Source organism: Eptatretus burgeri, unplaced genomic scaffold (assembly GCF_056783735.1).
Source record: "Eptatretus burgeri isolate ZD-2024b unplaced genomic scaffold, Ebu_testis_v1 Ebu_testis_scaffold_798, whole genome shotgun sequence".
Classification (NCBI taxonomy): Eukaryota; Metazoa; Chordata; class Myxini; order Myxiniformes; family Myxinidae; genus Eptatretus; species Eptatretus burgeri.
Genome location: NW_028222747.1, coordinates 1 through 20647, shown reverse-complemented (window position 1 = coordinate 20647; position 20647 = coordinate 1). Strand labels below are relative to the sequence as shown.

Sequence of the window (20647 nt, the reverse complement as noted above, 5' to 3'; positions counted from 1 at the left end):
CCTCGCAGTTCCTTCCTTGGCGCCTTTGTTTGCCATTCGGAAGCGGACGTAGTGGCGAAGATGTGGTAGCGTAGATGGTGGCGGTGGCGTGGTTGTAGTGTGGTTGGCGCTGTGGTGGGGATGGCGTGGTTGTTGAGATGCTGTTTGTTTGAAATAAAAGATAGAGAAAGAAAAACGACTAACTCAAAGCGTCGCAGCCCGGATGGATCACATAAATTCCCTCTATACAACGGGTTTGGGCTAACTACACATGTACCAATGGAGATATCTCACCTGAGGGCCCTCTATGGTGTAATGCGAATTTCCACAGCCGTAACAATATTTTGTTTTTTACATTTTGAATTCTCTTTTTTAGTTTTCGGTTTCTATTTCGTTTCCTGAACTGTTGTATTTGTCCAATGTGTTCTGTGTGTCTGTGTGTATATGTGTTTCTGTCTGTCAATGTGTCAACCTCTTCATATTTTCACTTTAAAAATTGTTTTCTCTGTTTCCGCTTGTCCGATCGATCCAAAATTTTAAACAGAGGAGGAACTCCCGATGGAGAATGTTTTTTTTTGTTAACATTGTCGTCATTTGTCACATGGTTTGGCAGCCAAATTGAATTAAAAGGAAAATCTGAATATCATTTTCTCTGAAACCACTCAACGAAAAAAATTAAAACCTGCCATGTGTCATCCACTTCCCATGTGGTATGTGGGGTGATAACGATAACGTCATGAGTGAAGTGGTATTCCAGCCATAATTCGTTGAATTAAAATCCTTTTCTGAAAAATCTGAAACTTCATTTATCTAATCTATGACCAGATGTGAGTGAATAATTCAATTTTTGACGTTCATAACCCATTCCAAGAAACAATGTGATTTAATGGGGTACATGGATGATACGAGCATGTGGGCCATGATCGTAGTGGGCCATAATTGTGGGGTATTCAGTTAACAATGGTAATTTGGTTCAGAATGAACGTGCAAGGTGAGACTGTGCTCTCCGAGTGCTGTTCAAGTTCGAAAAGTGATTTATTGATGACAATTGAAGTCACCACATTTGAGGAAGAAAGAGTTCGGATGAGAGGATAGAAGTTCGTCCATGTTTTCGGATAGTGAGGTGTAGATGGAGTCATCACTGTTTGGTGGACGGTACAGTACAGATACAAACATGAGGTGGGAGTGGAGGGAAGCCATGGCCAGATGTATTCCTGGGGGTGTGGGGGAGTGAGGGCAGTGCATGGAGAGTGAGGAATGGAGACTTTGATGAAGAGAGCAACTCCTCCACCAGGACCAGGCTCAGGTCTGTCATACCGGAGGATTCCTAGAATGTCATAAGAATTCCTTGTATTGTCATAAGAATTCCCAGGATGAGTTGATGCTGGAGAAAGTAGCGATAGGAGACCAGTCTATAAGTTTGATGGCTGCTTTGAGACCCTGCCAGTCGGCTTGAGTGAATTGGGAGACTCTACGGCGGTGAGGTGGTTCTCAGATAATAGCCAGAGAAATGTCCACTTTGACAAGGACGTGGTCAGAAGAACCGATTAAAGCGGAGGAAGAGCAGCAGATATTTTCAGGGAAATTTGTCAAAATCAGATCCAGAAGAGATAGATTGGTTGAGATCTGGGTTGGGAAATTGACCGATTGAGTCAGTCCCAATCAGTCGCAGAAAGCTTTTGCTGAAGTGCCATGACAGGTGAAAAAGGTCTCCACACCTAGCCAACTGGCATGATGACAATTTGAGTCACCACATTTGAGGAAGAAAGAGTTCGGATTATAGGATAGAAGTTGGTCCATGTTTTCGGATAGTGAGGTGTAGATGGAGTCATCACTGTTTGGTGGACTATACAGCACACATACAAACATGAGGTGGGAGTGGAGGGGAAGCCATAGCCAGAGGTATTCCTGGGGGTGTGAGGGAGTGAGGGCAGTGCATGGAGAGTGAGGAATAGAGTCTTTGAGGAAGGGAGCAACTCCTCCCTTCCTCCTGTTAACAGGACGAGGCTCAGGTCTGTCATACCGGAGGAGGGAGTCACCAGGGAGAGATACTTGGTAGTCAGAGACGTCTTAGTGGAGGAAAGTTTCTGTTAGGCAGATTATGTATGGTTTGTATTTGGCAACCTGTATGGAAAGATCTGAAAGGTTTGAGCGAAGGCCCCGGAGGTCCACACTGTTAATGAAAAGGGAGGGGAGGAGGCTTTGGGTGCAGGGGGTGGGAGGGGAGGGGGAGGGTAGGACAAGGGAGGAAGGGGGGAGGAAAGGAGGATTCTTGAAAGAGTTTGAGGAATTGCAGAATAGCCAGGGGAGGAGGCCAGATGAGGAGGGGAAAAGGCTCTGTGGTGCTGGGGGAGGGGGGGGCAAGAGAGGAGGCAAGTTGCAATTGAGGATTTGAGGAGGTGGAGTGATGAGATGGAGGTGAGAGGGCAGTGGAAGGAGGCAGCTTTGTGGATGAGAGGGGGGAAATTTTGAGAAGGGTGAGTGAGGGGGGTGAATGGTGGGAGAAGGGTGTGATGGTTGCTTTGAGAGAGAGGGGTGAGTTGGCACTGAAGTTGAAAAAAAAGGATGGTTGGTGGAAAGTGAACACTCAGAGCAAACTGGGGTTTTTTTTATAAGTTTTAGGTCAGAGATGCGATGAAACACATTTCTTGATGGATGCAAAAAGGCGAATTCAGAGAATGGAGAGAAGAAACGCTGTAACAGTTGGATTTTTAAGGCAAGGTATGAAGGAAAGGTCGAATTGAGAGCAGTCTGTTTAAATAGTAGAAGAACAGTGCATTATGATACAGTAAAGACATCAACACATGTGAGAGGAAGATGAAGCATTTTAAGAGATAGTTTTTGTTTTTATTATTATGATTATTAATATTGTTGTTTGAGAGAGTTTTCATCAGATTAGGAAATGGAACTGTTGCAAAAAAAATCGTGAGGTGAATGGTGAATTGGGATCGGTAAACGCAGGGGGTGGAAACAGATCACGTGGTTATGGGAGAAGCATGTGGCCATGGGAGGTGTTGAGTCAAAAGTGAATTTATTCATTTTCAATAAGGATTGCATAACATTCGGAAAAGGGGAAGGTTGAAGTAAAATCGTGGAAGTGTATGGTGAATTTGGATCTGTAAACGCAGTGTGAAGCTGCTGGGTCGATGAAAAGTACCAGGAAGAGTAGAGAGACATGTGGTTACAGGACGTGTATCGATCGAAAGGATACAAGGAAGATTATTGATCTTTGATGTATTTTTGAAGAACTGGTAAGGTTCGGGAATGGAAGGTTGTACGAAGAAATTGTGAAGGTAATGGCGAGAGAGGGTCAGCTCAGTGGAATAAAGATGGGGTGCTGGCAAAAGGAGCAAGAAGAAGAGGAGGAAGAAGAAGAAGGATCGGGACTTGTGAGTATGCAAGGAGAAAGGTAGTTTTTTGTGTTTTTTTTGGATTTAAGACAAAACACAGAGTGTTTAGTTTGGAGGGATGAAGACGTTGGGAAAGTGGGGAAAATTGGAATTGAAGGTAATCGGGAGAGAATACAAATAAACATGATTGTACACCGAGAGGGGAAGGATGGGTCGGCCTAAAGGAACCCGGTAAGACAAGGTCGACAAAAACTCACAAAATAGCACGATTTTAGAAATAAAACCGATCTCGGAACACTCAGAAACATGTGTGTGAGAAAATAAACAGTTAACACGGCACATATAATAACCAGAATCTTAACTTTGAGAAAGTCGGCAAAGATTTCAAAGTTTTGGAAGATTTAGAGGCTTTGGAAGATTGGAAACCTTGGGAGATTGGGAGGATTTGGAAGATTGGGAGGAATTTTGAAGATTGGTAACTCGGAACATGTGACAGAGCATTGTTCTGCCATTTTGACCTCGTCTGCCATTTCGTGCTCGCCCGCCATTTTGAGCTTGCCCGCCATTTTGAGCTCGTCCGCCATTTTGAGCTCGTCCGCCATTTTGAGCTCGTCCGCCATTTCGAGCTCGTCCGCCATTTCGAGCTCGTCCGCAAGTTCGAGCTCGGCCTCCATTTCGAGCTCATTCGCCATTTCGTGCTCGCCCGCCATTTTGAGCTCGCCCGCCATTTTGACCTCGTCCGCCATTTCGAGCTCATCCGCCATTTTGAGCTCGCTCGCCATTTCGAGAATGTCGATATACCTAAGTACCCACGCGGGTAATCTGCGAGAGATGGGACCACGCCACAGGCCGACTCCGGACACGAACCGCTTAAGCGGTTCGTTCCGTATTACAGGGATAACCGAGCGGAGTTATCGTCGGCCTTGACGGTTCCGATTAATTAGGATACAGGTGATACAGGTGAGATATAATGAATAATAATGAAGGGTTCAGGTGAGATATAATAATAATTCAGTGGACAGGTGAGATATAATAATAATAAACAAGGATGCAGTTGAGATATAATAAATAATAAACAAGGATTCAGGTGAGATGTGATAAACAATAATCAAGATACAGGTGAGATGTAATAAATAATAATTACGGGTTCAGGTGAGATATAATGAATAATAAACAAGGATGAAGGTGAGATATAATAAACAATAATCAAGGATACAGGTGAGATATAAATAATAATTAAGGGTTCAGGTGAGATATAATAATAATTAAGTGTACAGGTGATATATAATAATTAAGTGTACAGCCAAATTACCAGGTAAAAAGGTGTTTATTAAACATCTCCCATCTGATTAATTTAAACCCCTCTCGTTGGTGTAGAATATTTATTTAATTTTTTCCTCTTCCTGTAATTATTTTTTCCTGCCTGACCTGAGATAGCCCGTCATCGGTTGCGGATCCTCTCTTTATGTATCACAGTCCACGTGACCAGACATGAGTAAGACGGATAAATCTATCAGTTCATCGTCTCCGAATTTACAATGTACATGAAACACAACTGAACTGTCATTGTTTTTACTTATTGTCCTGAAACACTTCATTTGAAAATGGAAAAAAGTTCTCCTTTTATAAAATGCTGACAACAAATAAATTTTATAATTCTTGTAAACAAAAAACTGATGATGTTTTGTTCCCTTTGAGGGTGAACTGCAGACAGAAATCCAAATAAACATTCAGTTCTGGTTGAATCATGATCTGTGTGAATCGAATTAAATAGTTTAAATGAATCTCCATGGACATGATAACAAGTTTGAATTTAAACACAACTTTCATACTTACGAGTCACGAAGAAAAAGTGACAAAACAGAACTCTTCTCAAGTTAACCAATCACAAATCATTTTCTAAATATTCATGGTGCGCACGATATCTGTCCGTTGTCATGTGTATCCATCCGGCGGAAATTATCGACAAAAAATATTGTTTGAGCCGTTTGATTCCGGCCCATAAGAGGTTTGAGTCCCACTCCGAAGGGTGTTTTAGTGCCACGTGTCTCGGTCTTTGATAACCGAATGTTGTGGGCCGCTAAACCACGGACACACTGGCCAGACAGATTGTAGCTCCGAAAAGGGTCCCGGGTCTCTGATGCCCTGCTGCTTCCTTGTGGGGTCTTTGAGCCTCCTGAAGGCCATACATGATTTGAGTCCAGCGGTACTCTGGTCTTGCACATGCTCAATCGAGACAGCGCTCACCTCTTTGCAAACTTGGCCAGATATTCCTTCAGTATCAGTACTTGGATGATGAATTTGACAGATTGTATGGAATCTCGTCCCGGATACAAACAAACAAAAGACACGAAGAACTAATTTATCGTGTTCGATAGGGTGGTGAACAAAACGGTGCATCAACAGCCATAAACTTCCAAAAAAAGTTTATTTTGTGTTTTTCTACAACCTTTAAAATCTTGATTTAGTTTATATTTAATTATAAACTTGAAAACGACAAAACACAAATCACCTTGTCTACACTTCCAAAAACCTTCAGATTAGCAGTACAGTATTTGGGAAAAATATTACACCATTTTGCACCATCTCGACCAATCAAATGTACCACTCACGTTCTCACCGTTTGGGAATATCGAGATTCAGACAGAATGGCGGCTCGGAGGGAATATAGATTTTACTCAGAAACACAAAGCGAGAGTTTAAAAGATCCTTCACACGTCGTTTTTCTCAACACTACGTGGGTGAGGTGTTCCATGAACTCATTCATCTTATTTTTCAACAATCATCTCAGTTCTTCTTGCTGGTTAGTTTTTGGCAATCATCAAACATGTTAAACGAGCAACATCGATTTTTCCTTCCTTTATAAACAAAGTCTCACGTCCCCCACATTGAATTAACCAAACACTGATGGTATCCCACAATTCTTTGCAGGAACCACTTCATGATCTAACTTGTGATGGCGGTTCCTTTTTCTTTGCAGAGAAACAAATGAAAACCGTTTCGTTCACCAACTCTGCACAGTTCTTCAACGAAGAAGATCATTTCAATCATCATTCGAACCAACGGTAGAACAACAAACGAACTCACACTGGGAAGAAACTGTACAAGTTTTCTGTGTGTTGGAAGTTATTTCGTAAGTTATCAGCTTTGAATAAACAAAAACGATCTCACACTGGTGAGAAGAGTTTGGTTGTGGATCCCTCCCCTGTGAGTGATTCAGAGTGATGGCAAGCTTTAAGTAAACCAGTGAGGAGAATGCGAGCAGACGGAAACACAACCCTGGCATGCAGCTTCTTGGTATGACTCCTCTGACTGTAATCAGTAACACCTTTCAAGCAGCGGAGGTCCTATGGCCTCTTGGGGAAAGCAGAATATCTGGCTGCAACAAAAATATGCCGTTTCCTCTCCGGCGTTGCCCCTCCTGCTCTGTCTGTGACATGTCCCTCCCCCACCCCCCCTCACTTCTCCGCAGGATGCTCAAGGTCCACCAAAAACCCCCTTCTGGTAAAACTACCAAAATCACGAATCACTGCTCACCTTCACTCTTTCATTCCTTATTTTTCCCACCTTTTGAACAAACTCCCAAACTCTCTTCAATATTCTTCACTGCTTTGTCCTTCCCTCTCCCGCCCCTCTCGTCTCCTACTCCCCTTGTTTTACATTCTGTGTGTTAGTTCTCATACGCGCTTCGACATTGTGTACAAAACAACCACATAAACACACACACACACACACACACACACACACACACACACACACACACACACACACACACACACACACACACACACACACACACACACACACACACACACACACACACACACATTAGTGCTTGGCCGATATCGAAATTTTTCGGGAATTCAGCAGGTTGGAGTCAGTCAGTGTGATTACCAACTCCAGTCCGATAGCCGAGCGGTCTTTCTTCTTAAGAGGTGGACACGTTAATCCTCAGAGATTATAACGTGTGTGGGAGAAGCGAGGAACAATGCCGGAGCGACGGAGGCATGGGGAAGCAGAGCACAGGGGGTTTATACTCGAACGCCACAACAAAAACACGGACACAGCAACTTAAAATAATGGCGGAATTTAATGGCAATATGAATATTTACAAGGAACAATAATTAATCAGAATATAATAATAATAATAACATGAAGTAAATAAATCCTAAAGTCGAGGCACCTCTACACACAAACATAAATACAGACAAGGGGAAACAAAATAAAGCAAATCCTTCCTTTAATCTGGCACTTAGCTTGGTCCAGAGATGGTCTTTGTGGAACTTGGAATCGAGGCGCTTTGTCCTGCACGTGCAGACGCATGCAAAAATATGGCGCCAAGCCTCTCTCTCGCAGCGGGAAAAACGGACATCAGGCAATTAGCGGTATTCAACACCAAGGCTCATAGACCCCATGCAGCTTCTTCGGCGATCATCCTTACCGAGGCCGCGGCTTTGCAGAATCGCGCCGTCCCCTTCGGTGACACACGAGGCCGCGAGGCCCGTCCCACGCGACCAGCCAAGAGTCGATGAGCAGCGTCTTGCTCAGTATGGTATCCAGGCTTTGCTGCCCCACCTTTACCTTTTCCAGCTCCCTTTGACTCTCCTTCATTTCCTCTCTGATTTCATCGTCATCACTCGCATAGCACTCCTCGTTGGTTTTGTCCTGCATGTGTATTCCCTTCAATTTTATCAATTTTTCCTTGCATATTCCCATTCACTTCATCCTTCATTTGTTTCATCATTCGTTTAATTCCTTCCATAAACTCCTTCGTATTCAGTGGCTTTAGCGAGGCCGATCTGCCGCTATTGGGTGTGGATCACAGTGGAATCACGACGTCCTCCAGAAGGGTAATTTGGTGGTGGGGTCCCCACTCGAGATGGGGGAAACTTTTACCCGATGCTTATCAACCGACTCTACCTTTGATTCGCTTCCTTCAAACTCACTACCTTCCCTCCAAACCTCTATTTTCTGCTCGTCCGCCATTTTGAGCTCGTCCACCATTTTGCACATGCGTTCAAAACCCTCGGAAAAAAAAATAAAATGTCTCTCCCTTAAATTACCATGCATTCTTTCCTCCCGACACCAATTCTCATAATCAACCATTTCGTGTCCCCGATGAAATGTTGTTCAGAGTTCGAATCCTGCACTCCTGAGGGAGTCAGGGAGACTTCATATCCCACTCATGATCAACAAATGTTGATCAGGGCTCGAATCCCACTGCCTGATCACCAAACCATACACACACACACACACACACACACACACACACACACACACACACACACACACACACACACACACACACACACACACACACACACACACACACACACACACACACACACACACACATTGCTATTTATTATGAAAGATTTTTTATCTTCATGAGCTGGTCTGAAATGGCTGGTGCTTCATTAAAACAATTGTTCTTTCCAGCCGTGTTACTTACCAACAGCAACAATAGTTTATTCACCCATTGTGACGGGTCATTTGGAAGATGGCTAACATGTTGCGAAGACATACCTGCACCAAGTTTACTTCAAGCATAAATAATATTGTTGTGGTTCTTGGAACCGCATGCATCCAACAGATAGTGGTCCCAAGACAGTTATTCCATTATTATACGTGCAGATAGTCCCTTTCCTTTTGTCTAGTGGGACAACAAGGGAGTGCGTGACGATGATCTCATTGCGAGGTTTGCTTACATCATTTTTTTCTTCATTTCGTCTCCACTCTTCTTTTTTGTCTGATTATTCCTGAGGTAAATCTGAGCCACGTGCGCCTTCGCTGTGAGGTCGGCCCTCATGGAGGCCAGCGCGTTTGGCACCGCTGCGAGGAAACGATGCGGCGCAGAGCCCTCGTTCCCAAGCGAGCCCGAAACCGAACGTGTGCAGCGAGTCATATAGTGCACTTAGCAGTGCGGGATTATCAACTCGAGCTTTTCCGATGATCTGGTAAAAGATTGCAGGTTGCATTAAAAAAAAGCATACGAATGAATACCTCTGAAGAGGATGCACGAATGATGTTTTGTTAATTATGGTGACTGCACGAATGGTGCACGAATTGTTAATAAATTATTATTTGAAATGTTCCCTGCTCGTTTTTGTCTTTTCTTCCATTGATCCAGCATGGTCCAAATCCTGGTTTAGCTTGGACTTTATTCTCAACGATCCATTCCTTTTAGCCGGTACGTCCTTGGCAGTGTCGCTCGGCTGCATCCGATCCGGTAAAGTGATCCGATTCGGACAAGGCGTACCGAGGGTGTGTTCCCGGGTAATTAAATCACGTGATTAATTAGGTAACCCAATTAACCCAGAGACGGGAGGACCCGAGGTCACGCGGTTGAGTTATTGGCGTCTCCGGTCGGTTAAGCGACCCGCTGCGTCACGGAATTATCCGTGTGCGACAGCCGACAATTCCGAGGAGTCTGGTGGGAGCCGAGATAGCTTCCCCCACCTAGTGGTCTTCTCACCCGACCCCCGGCCCACAACAATATGTTTCTCCTTCTCATTCTTCTTTCTTTTACCAGCAACACAAACTCCATGAGCAACTGAGTCTTGTAAGTCAATATATGCTCTATCCTCATTTTCTGTGTTCAATGATTCATCAAAATAACTTGAACCTTGGAGAGCATCCTTTGTTGGAAGAAACATTAATCTGGGAGTTAGTTTAACGCTTGGTAGAGCAGAACTCAAGAACATCAATTCATCATTAAACAGATTACCTTTGCATGAACTCGATTGAACTGTGTTGATTGTTCTGCCGGGAGGAAACCAGCTGTTGTTGTTGAATCTGTTGAATATTCATTGTTCTGAATGATCTTCACAACATCATCAGGAGGTCGATTTACCTTTCTCACTCTTGGAATAAATCCTTCATCATCAGATTCTAATTCTCCAATATCGAAGGCAATCTCTGAGAAATCCAATGACGCTGCCTTTCCTTGTCTTTTGTTGTCTTCCCTTCCCCTCGCACTATCTTCCTCCCAAATCCCCTTCACCACCAAACAACTCTCCGAAGGTCGAGGAGAGGAAAGGATGCCAAACAATGTTACTTGAACAAATTTTTTTGGCACTTGGAACTGCTGCTCTGATAAATTTCGCAATTCATCTCAGGTTAAGGGATTCGAGAGATTATCATATGTGTGGAAATTAAATAAAGGCACAAACATCGGTGAAGGCTTTTTTTGACGACTGAAGGAGAAAGCCCTTCCCCTTCCCTCGTGTTTACCAGCCCCTCCACACCCCGTTGTTTAGTGTGACCCGTTTGAACGAACCAAATTTCGTTCAATCTTGTACTCGTGCCGGCAGGAGAGGAGAAGGGGACATCACGGCGGCAGAAGGGGCATTCCCCTCCACCCGCCCCCCCCCCGCTTTCCCTCGAGACCTCCGATGTAACGTATGTCCAGAACACTGGACATATGGCAGCCATGTAACGTATGGCAGCCAGAATTATTTAATTATCTGAATCTGAGAACTATTCGATTTTCTTTTTTTCCAGAAGGCTCACTTGGCTGCACCTGAATGCGTTTGAAGGTGCAGAGCAATGTTTTCTCTGGAACCACTTATCCTATCGAAGCGAAACTTTGGAATTATCATCTGTCTCATGTTGTATCAAAGGCGGACGTCTGGGTACTCAGTTATCACTGCCAGCGGTTATAACGTGGCAGTTCTAGTTCTAATATTGTCACAGAATCACTCCCGTTCTTCTTCATCATTCCCGTTCTTCTTCATCATTCCCGTTGCTCCGATTATCACTGGTGCAATGTCGGTGTTCTTCAACTTCCAGGTTCTCTTGACTTTCTTTTTCAGATCCTGGGATCACATTTGGTTCATGCTTGCAAGAGTTTTCTGAGACTGGGATGTTGATGTTTTTGCACATGTCGGTGGATCGCTCTGAATACCTTGTTGTACCTTTGTGTGAACAGGTGTTCTGACATGAGATTTTTACATCCCGAGAGAAGGTGATGGTGTTTTCTATTTCTCCCTAATAGAACATGCACTTGCCCTGATTGACTCCATCCTGACATCTTCTTCGAGTGTCCTTGGTGTTAGATATTTACAGTGTCTATAGAAAGTCGATTTACCGAAGTCGCCAAAAGCATTATGAAACTCCCCTTTCAAAATTTTCACCTTTTCATGCCTTCTAACCTGGAATTCAATTACATTAAATCAGACTTTTACACCTTCATTTACACAACGAAACCACAACTTCCAAATGAAAAACAAATTCTGCAAATTTCAGAAAAGTACCAAACTAGAATATCTTGGTTGGATAAGTGTCCACCCTCCCCCCCCCTTCCGACTCAATACTTGGTGGAACACCTTTGACAGCAATTACAGCTGTGAGTCTGTTGGTCGAGGTCTCTTCCAACTTTGCACACCTTGATTGGGCAATATTTGCCCATTCTTCCTCACAAAATTGTTCAAGCTCAGTCAAGCTGCATGGGGAGTGTTGATAGACAGCAATCTTCAAGTCATGCCACAGATTTTCGATTGGATTTCCCTTTGACTGGGACACTCAAGGACATTTATCTTTTTGTTCCTCAGCCACTCCAGTGCAGCTTTGGCTTTGTGTTTCGGATTGTTGTCATGGTGAAATGTGAACATCCGTCCCAATTTCAGCTTTCTTGCAGAGGACAGCAGGTTTTTCTCCAGGATTTTTCTGTATTTTGCTCCATCCAATTTCCCTTCGATCTTAACAAGTGCCACAGTCCTTGCTGATGACAAACATCCCCATAACATGATGCTGCCACCACCATGCTTCACAGTAGGGATGGTGTTCTTTGGTTGATGTGCTTTGTTGTGTTTGTGCCAAAGTAGCGTTTTGCATTTGTGCCAAAAAATTCCATCTTGATTTCCTCAAACAACAAAACTTTTTATTACATGGCTTCAGAATCTCCAGAATGTTTTTTTACACACCTCAAACGGGACTCAAGGTAATGAGTAATGTAAGTAATGTAAGCTTTTTTGAGTAATGGCTTCCTTCTTGCTACCCTACCGTCCAGGCCAGATTTGTTGAGTGCTTGGGATATTGTTGTCACATGCACACATTGACCAATCTTTGACCTGAAGGCATGTTGCTCTTTCAAAGTTACTGTTGGCCTCTTGATGGTCTCTGATCAGTCTCATTGCTTGGTCATCCAGCTTGGAGGGACAGCCTGATCTCGGCAGGGTATTGGTGGTACCATACGCCTTCCATTTCTTCATGAATGTATTGACTGTGCTCCAAAGGATATTCAAGGCCTTTGAAATATTTTTATGCCCATCCCCTGATCTGTAACTTTCCACAACTTTATCCCGGATGTCTTTTAGAAGCTCCTTGGTGCTCATGGTTGAGTCTTTGTTTTGAAATTCACTTCCCAGCAGAGGAAACCTGCAGGAACGGCTGATTTCATTCTGAAACAATCAGAATCACTGCAAGTTTATACAGGTGTTGGCCAATTAACCTGGTGTCTGATTTTTAAGGTGATTGGTTACACCTGAGCTGGTTTACAATTGCCGTTATAAGGTGGGTGGACACTTATCCAACCAAGATATTCTAGTTTTGTGTTTTGAATTAATTTTCTGAAATTTGTGTAATTTATTTTTCACTTGGAAGTTGTGGGTTACGATGTGTAAATAAAAGTGTAAAAAGCCTGATTAAATGGATTTAATTCCAGGTTATAAGGTATCAAAAGGTGAAAATTTTGAAAGGGAGTGTTGACTTTCTATAGACACTGTACTCTGACTCGTTCTCCATCCCAGTAAACATGACGTCTTCCAAGCCACTGCAAAGTTCCTTCTTTGTCTCTCCCCAACTCTTTCCAGATCTTTTTACAATCTTCCTGCTCTTTTGTCGTTCTCCCACTTGACGGTAGATATGTGTTGATGTATCTTTTTTGTATTTCTCATTTCTCTTCTTTGCAATTGATAGTGCTGGATTTGCTGTTATTTCCATCCCATGTGTGTCATCTTATACTCGCACCTGTTCCTGGAAATTTTTTGCTTTGATGTATACTTTGATGTCCAGATACAGTTGATAGATGATTAATAGCATTATTACACACAGAACAATTTTAAGGTTTCTCTGCGGTGTGCAACCTTTGATGTCTGGATGCAGATGATAAACGAGTGAAGGCTTTGTTACACAAAGAACACTTGTAAGGTTTCTCTCCAGTGTGTATTCTTTGATGTGTTGATGCAGTTGATAAACTAGCAAAGGCCTTGTCACACACAGAACAATTGTAGAGTTTCTTCCCGGTGTGTGTCCTTTGATGTGTATGTAAGTTCGATGTTTGATTAAACGCTTTGTCACACACAGAACACTTGTAAGGTTTCTCTCCGGTGTGTATTCTTTGATGTCTGGATGCACATGATGAATGAGCAAAGGCCTTGTTACACACAGAACAATTGTAGGGTTTCTTCCCGGTGTGTATTCTTTGATGTGTCAACAGATATGAAGAGGAAGCAAATCCCTTATGACACACACTGCACCTGTGTGACGTCTCACCTGTGCATATTTTTACGCCTCCTTTTAAACACCATGAGGAGGTGAAGTGTTTGTTGGTAACAGAAAACTTGTTTGTCTTCTCACTTCTTTGTTTCTCCTGTTGCAAGACATTGATCCACCTGTCGCAGTTATTGTTTGTAGACACAACCCGAAACTTGTCACCATCTTGACACAAAGTCTCTGTCGGGTGATGATCGAAAGAAACTTCTCCGTCCACCGATGAAGAACAGTTGACACGTGAAGACATTTCAAATTTTTTCTCTGCAAAGACACAATGGAGCAAAAACATTAATAAATCACTTTTACAACTTGAACAGCACTCGTGGAACACATAGTCTCACCTTGCACGTTCATTCTGAACAATATTACCATTATTAACTGAACATCCCACCATTCAAGCCCACCACGATCATGGACCATACACATATCATCCATGCACCCTATTATATCACATTGTTTCTTGGAATGGGTTATGAACGTCAAAAATTTAATTATTCACTCACGTCTGGTCATGGATCAGATAGATAAAGTTTCAGATTTTTCAGCGAAGGATTTCAATCCAACCAGTTATGGCTGGAGTTCCACTTGAAACGTTGTAAAATCAGAGGGGTGAGATACTCTGAAGAAAGTAATTTTAAATTTGAGAACGAGTCACGAGAAAGTAATTGAAAGAAATTTAACTGTGAAATTATTATGTAGATAGAAGATTCTCTGTATGAAAACCTTTCGAGAATAAACCTCTGGACAGGATAACTTGAAAACAGGATGTTATCGTTAAATACTAAATCAAACTCACGGAAGTTGTACTGTTGTGGGGCGGGGTTTCGGTGGCGAGCACGACCGCCAGATGGAGCAGTCGAGTCGGCTCCACCGAACACCCGGAATTTAGGTCGTACCTTTCAGATAAATCCAGAAAGGTCACGGGTCGCTGAGCGGACCGAAGATCGCCAAAAGGTCGACCACGTGGGATAGGGTTAATTGCCTAATTTCAATATACCTAAATACCCACGCAGTCTAACTACCAGGGAACCACACCCTCGGCTGACTCTGTCCGATCCGAGTCGCAGGTAACGACTCGGATCCGGCGTAACCAAGTGGAGTTACCAGAGCCGCGCCGGACCAAATGAACAATTTACCCTCGCTATCTCTCAATACACAGCGTGCTAAACCAATGAAAGAAACACAGAAACGAGCTGGAACATTTAACAGGGGATTTATTTATAATAGGCAATAATCGGGAAGGGCGACACAGAGCAGAGTTACAACCGAATAAAAACAATGCAACCAATGTACAATGAAAGCACTTAACAATTCTACTCAGACAAGACAGGCCCGCACACAGACACGCACACCCAAAAAAGAAACGGACCCGCCGGTCTTTATTCGGCTCTCAAGCTGAAGAGGATAGTTCGGCTGGGAGTCAGAACGGCTGGCTACCTGGCCGCGAGCACGCGGCTGGTCGTCCACACCTTCCCGGAGCACCAGTCGCCAAAAGCACGGACCAGGGGAGCCAAACCCAGAGGAGGCGAGACGAGGTGATCTCCCTTGATCAAAATGGTCAACCGCTCGCTGTAATGTGCCAGGCGAGACACCTCCGATGCAGGGGATGCAGTCCGCCGCAGACCGAGACGCCCTTCGAGACACACGGGATGCAATCTCCTCACGCTGGACCCGACAACCACACTTCTTCTTCTGACTACTCGCCTCCTGATTGGTCGGACCCATCGCGCGATTCCCTGGCCGTCTCCCATTGGACAGGCACACGGTAGGCGGGGCAACTCCCACCCTTCTGGGTGGAGTCCTGATCGGAGGCGTTTGTAGCTCCGCCGACCTCCTCACCTCCGACCATGTGCGTAATGGCGATGGTGTTGAGTCGGAAACGGGGCAGGTGAGACGCCCGCTCCTTGCCGATTGGCCAAAGAGGGACGCCATGCCCATGTTAAACTCCGCCCACGCACTCGATGGCGAGCACGGGAAGAATTCCGCGAGCAGAGTGTTGTTGTTGTGGTCGTTGTGGATGTAAAAATCCCAACTATAAAATAATCCACAAGCGCACGTACAATTAATTCCCATTAGACAAGGGACGGGACCCAAACTAGAAATACGTACTTAGCGATATAACTGATCTATAAGGACTCTGGCTGTTGTGTGCAGTAAGCTTCCAAATTCGTAACAGTACAACTTGTCGGAGAGTTTAAAAAAAACACTCTCTTCTGGGTGTTTCAAGGAGATTGTCGAAGATTACTGCAGCAGATTTTAGTCGATCACCGAGGACGACGACCGTGACACCAAAATCGAAATATCCCGCTCCGCAGGAAGCGGGCCCCTGGTCCATCGGGATGGGTTATTTTTATTTTTTTTGGAGACAAGGTTGGACACTCGTGGGAGACGTTGAACACAGAAAAGACCCGAACATAACAGAACAAGAAGAACATCATGGAGGGGTGGCGGAACACAACTACAACAAGGTAGAGATATAATGAAAAGTCACGTGGAAGAAGAATGGTCATGGGGAGGAATGAGATGATAGGGAGGTGGGTGGACAAAGGGGGTGAACACGCTGAATGTAAGCTCAAACACAGCAAGAGGGGGAAAACAAAACTGTAGATGGCATAAGAAAAGAATGGTGAGGAATAAGGGGGGAAACACATTAATCTGGAAAGGAAGAGGTCGGTTTGTGGAGGGCTTTTATTTTGGAGAGGGCTTGGGGAGGAAATGAAGGCTTGGAGAGGGGAGAAAAGAACATGAGTATGGATGGGGGATGTTGGTGAACAGCCATCTTGAAGAGGGAAGAGTCAGATTGAAGTCTGAGGAATTTGGTTCCACAGGCTGCAGAAAGGAGAGGCAAATGAGTGGAGGTGAGCAAGGAACCTGGATTTTGGAAGTTTCAACAGAAGTTTGTGACTGGAAGACCAAGAAAGGCCTTTGGATCAAAATTTGAGGGTGGGAGTATAGAGCAAGGCAGAGGGGTGCAGGATCATAAATGAACCTGAAGAAGACAGAGAGACCATCAGTGTGAGAGTAAGAGATGCACAGACTCAGCTTCATCGCTGGAGATTCCAATGATTGTGATGGACTTGGTTTATATGGCATCAAGAAGTGCAAGGTGAGGCTCTGCTGCCAAAATTGAATGACTCACTTGTACTTGTCACATTGTGACGTCAATGTTTGTGTAATATCGTTCATAAAATTACATTTAAAACGTACGACAGAGAAGTACATTAGATGCGGAACATCTCATCGTGCTGGGAAAGAAAATCGAACACCAAACAATCAATTCAAGCTGAGAAGTGCAAACACCAAATAAGCACCAAAAATTGGGAATCCCATGGAAAATCCTGAACACTAACAACTACCACAACTTGTTCACATGTCCAGCTCAGGGGTGCAGTGATGCCCTTTTTTCGATTGATGCTTTTACATGTCGTTCCCTTGGGATAGGGGGATCGTGAGGTTAGGGCAGACATTTTGTTATTTTTTTGCCCGAGGTGCCGAAGATTGCTCTCAAAATCCCAAAGACCCACATTATATTCACTCCCGATTTGAATGGAGTGAAATTCTCGAATTTCTACACAAAAACCTTTTATGAAGTCAACAAGACAAGAAAACATCAAATAGAAATGTACATCTGATTTTGGATCAACAATTATGCTGGGAAGTGATGCAGTGATGACGTCATTGTGACAAAGGTGATCCCTCGAGGCATTTCTTTTCGATGTTTTGTTGTTCCTTTTTCAGGATTTCAATCCCATCCAGATCCTTGTTCTGCTCTTTCCTCTTCTCATAAATTGCTTTGGATATAATTGTTCTCGTTTTCATATTGTCACAGAATCACTCCTGTTCTTCTTCGTCATTCCCGTTGCTCCGATTATCACTGGAGCAATGTCGGTGCTCTTCAGCTTCCAGGTTCTCTTGACTTTCTTTTTCAGATCCTGGTATCACATTTGGTTCGTGCTTGCAAGAGTTCGCTGAGACTGGGATATTGACGTTTTTGCACGTGTCGGTGGATCGCTCTGAATACCTTGTTGTACCTTTGTGTGTACAGGTGTTCTGACATGAGGTTTTTACATCCCGAGAGAAGGTGATGGTGTTTTCTATTTCTACCTTACAGAACCTGCACCTGTTCTTATTGACTCCATCCTGCCATCTTCTTCGAGTGTCCTTGGTGTTGGGTATTTACAGCTCCGAGAGAAAGTCAACACCCCCTTTCAAAATTTTCAACTTTTGATGCCTTCGAGCCTGGAATTAAATTGCATTAAATCAGACTTTCCCTGCCCCCCCCCTTTTGTTTACACATCGTAACCCAGAACTTCCAAATGAAAAATAAATTCTCCAAATTTCCGAAAATTAATTAAAAATACAAAACTGAAATATCTTGGTTGGATAAGTGTCCAACCCCCTGAGTTAATACTTGGTGGAACAACTTTGTTAGCAATTACAGGTGTGAGTCTGTTGGTCGAGGTCTCTTCCAACTTTGCACACCTTGATTGGGAAATATTTGCCCATTCTTCCACACAAAACTGTTCAAGCTCAGTCAAGCTGCGTGGGGAGCGTTGATGGACAGCAATCTTACAAGTCAAGCCACAGATTTTCGATTGGATTTTACGTCGGGGCTCTGACTAGGCCATTCAAGGACATTTATCTTTTTGTTAGTCACCCACTCCAGTGTAGCTTTGGATTTGTGCTTCGGGTCGTTGTCATTCTGAAAGGTGAACATCCGTCCCAAATTCAGCTTTGTTACAGAGGACAGCAGGTTTTCCTCCAAGGTTTTTCTGCATTTTGCTCCATCCATTTTCCCTTCGATATTAACAAGTGCCTCAGTCCCTGCAAATGACAAACATCCCCATAACTTGATGATGCCACTACCATGCTTCACAGTAAGGATGGTGTTCTTTGGTTGATGTGCTTTGTTGTGTTTGCTGAATGTAGCGTTTTGCATTTCAGCCAAAAATTTCCATCTTGGTTTCGTCAAACAAAACGTTTTTCCACATGGCTTCGGAATCTCTGGAATAGTTTTTTACACACCTCAAACGGGACTCAAGGTGGCCTTTTATGAGTAATGGCTTCCTTCTTACCACCCTACCGTACAATCCAGACTTGTTGAGTTCTTGGGATATTGTTGTCACATGTACACATTTACCAGTCTTTGCCAGAAACGCATGTTGCTCTTTCAAAGTTACCATTAGCCTTTTGATGGTCTCTCTGATCAGTCTCCTCATTGTTTAGTCATCTAGTTTGGAGGGACGGTCTCATCGAGACGGTCTTGGTGGTTCCATACGCCTTCCATTCCTTAATGACTGTCTTGACTGTGCTCCAAGGGATATTCAAGGCATTTGAATTTTTTTATACCCATCCCCTGATCTGTGCATTTACACAACTTTATCCCGGACGTCTTCTGAAGCTCATCAGTTCTCATGGTTGAGTCTTTGCTGTGAAATTCACTACCCAGCAGAGGAAACCAACAGGAACGGCTGATTTTATCCTGAAATGATCAGAATCACCACAGTTTAACACAGGTGAAGGCCAATTAACCTGGAGTGTGTGATTGTGAAGGTGATTGGTTACACCTGAACTCGTTTCCAATTGTTTTTAGGGGGGTGAACACTCATCAAACCAAGATGTTCTAGTTTTGTGTTTTTAATTAATTTTCTGAAATTTGTACAATTTGTTTTTCACTTGGAAGTTGTGGGTTACGATGTGTAAATAAAGGTGTAAAAAGTCTGATTTAATGGATTTAATTTCAGGCGAAAAGACATCAAAAGGTGAAAATATTGAAAGGGGGCGCAGACTTTCTGCAGACACTGTACTCTGACTCGTTCTCCATCCCAGTTAACATGACGCCTTCCCAGCCACCACAAAGTGCCTTTTTTGTCTCTCCCCAACTCTTTCCAGATCTTTTCTCAATCTTCCTGCTCTTTTATCGTTCTCCCAGTTGTCGGTGTATATATATTTGTTGATGTATTTTTTTTGTTTTTCATTTCTCTTCTTTGCAATCAATGGCGTTGGATTTGCTGTTATTGACATCCCATGTGTGGCATCATATACTCGCACCTGTTGCTGGAAATTCTTTGCTTTGATGTATTGTTTGATGTCTAGATACAGATGATGCACGAGTGAAGGCCTTGTTGCACACAGAACAATGATAGCGTTTCTCTCCGGTGTGTATTCTTTGGTGTCTATGTAAGTTCGATGGTTGATTAAACACTTTGTTACACACAGAACATTTGAACGGTTTCTGTCCGGTGTGTATTCTTTGATGTGCCGATAGAGATGACGAATGAGAAAAGGCCTTGTTACACACAGAACACTTGTAGGGTTTCTCTCCGATGTGCATTGTTTGATGTCGAGATACAGATGATGCACGAGAGAAGACGTGGTTACACACAGAACACTTGTAGGGTTTCTCTCCGATGTGCATTGTTTGATGTCGAGATACAGATGATGCACGAGAGAAGACGTGGTTACACACAGAACACTTGTAGGCTTTCTCTCCGGTGTGTATTTTTTGATGTGTCGATACAGTTGAGAAACGAGAAAAGGCCTTGTTACACACAGAACAATTGTAGGGTTTCTTCCCGGTGTGCATTCTTTGATGTATATGGAAGCTCGATGAAAAATTAAACGCTTTGTTGCAAACAGAACAATTGTAAGGTTTCTCTCCGGTGTGCAATATCAGGTGCTCACCTAAGTGTGATGACTGACTAAACGCTTTGTTGCAAACAGAGCACTTGTGAGGTTTCTCCCCCGAATGTATTGTTTGATGACGATATAAATTTGATGAAGAACAAAAGGCATTCCTGCATTGTGAACACTTGTAGGATTTC

The 20647-nt window shown here is 43.5% G+C and overlaps 1 protein-coding gene across 1 annotated transcript; it reads right to left on the bottom strand.

Annotated features, from left to right (window-relative positions):
* Positions 1 to 10774: 10774 nt before the first annotated feature.
* On the bottom strand, positions 10775 to 20643 carry LOC147007069 (uncharacterized; the record flags this gene model as incomplete). Its single annotated transcript, XM_085867578.1, has 1 exon — positions 10775 to 20643. A coding segment is annotated over one exon (783 nt), but the record flags the coding sequence as incomplete, so codon positions are not given.
* Between the last annotated feature and the right edge of the window lie 4 nt (positions 20644 to 20647).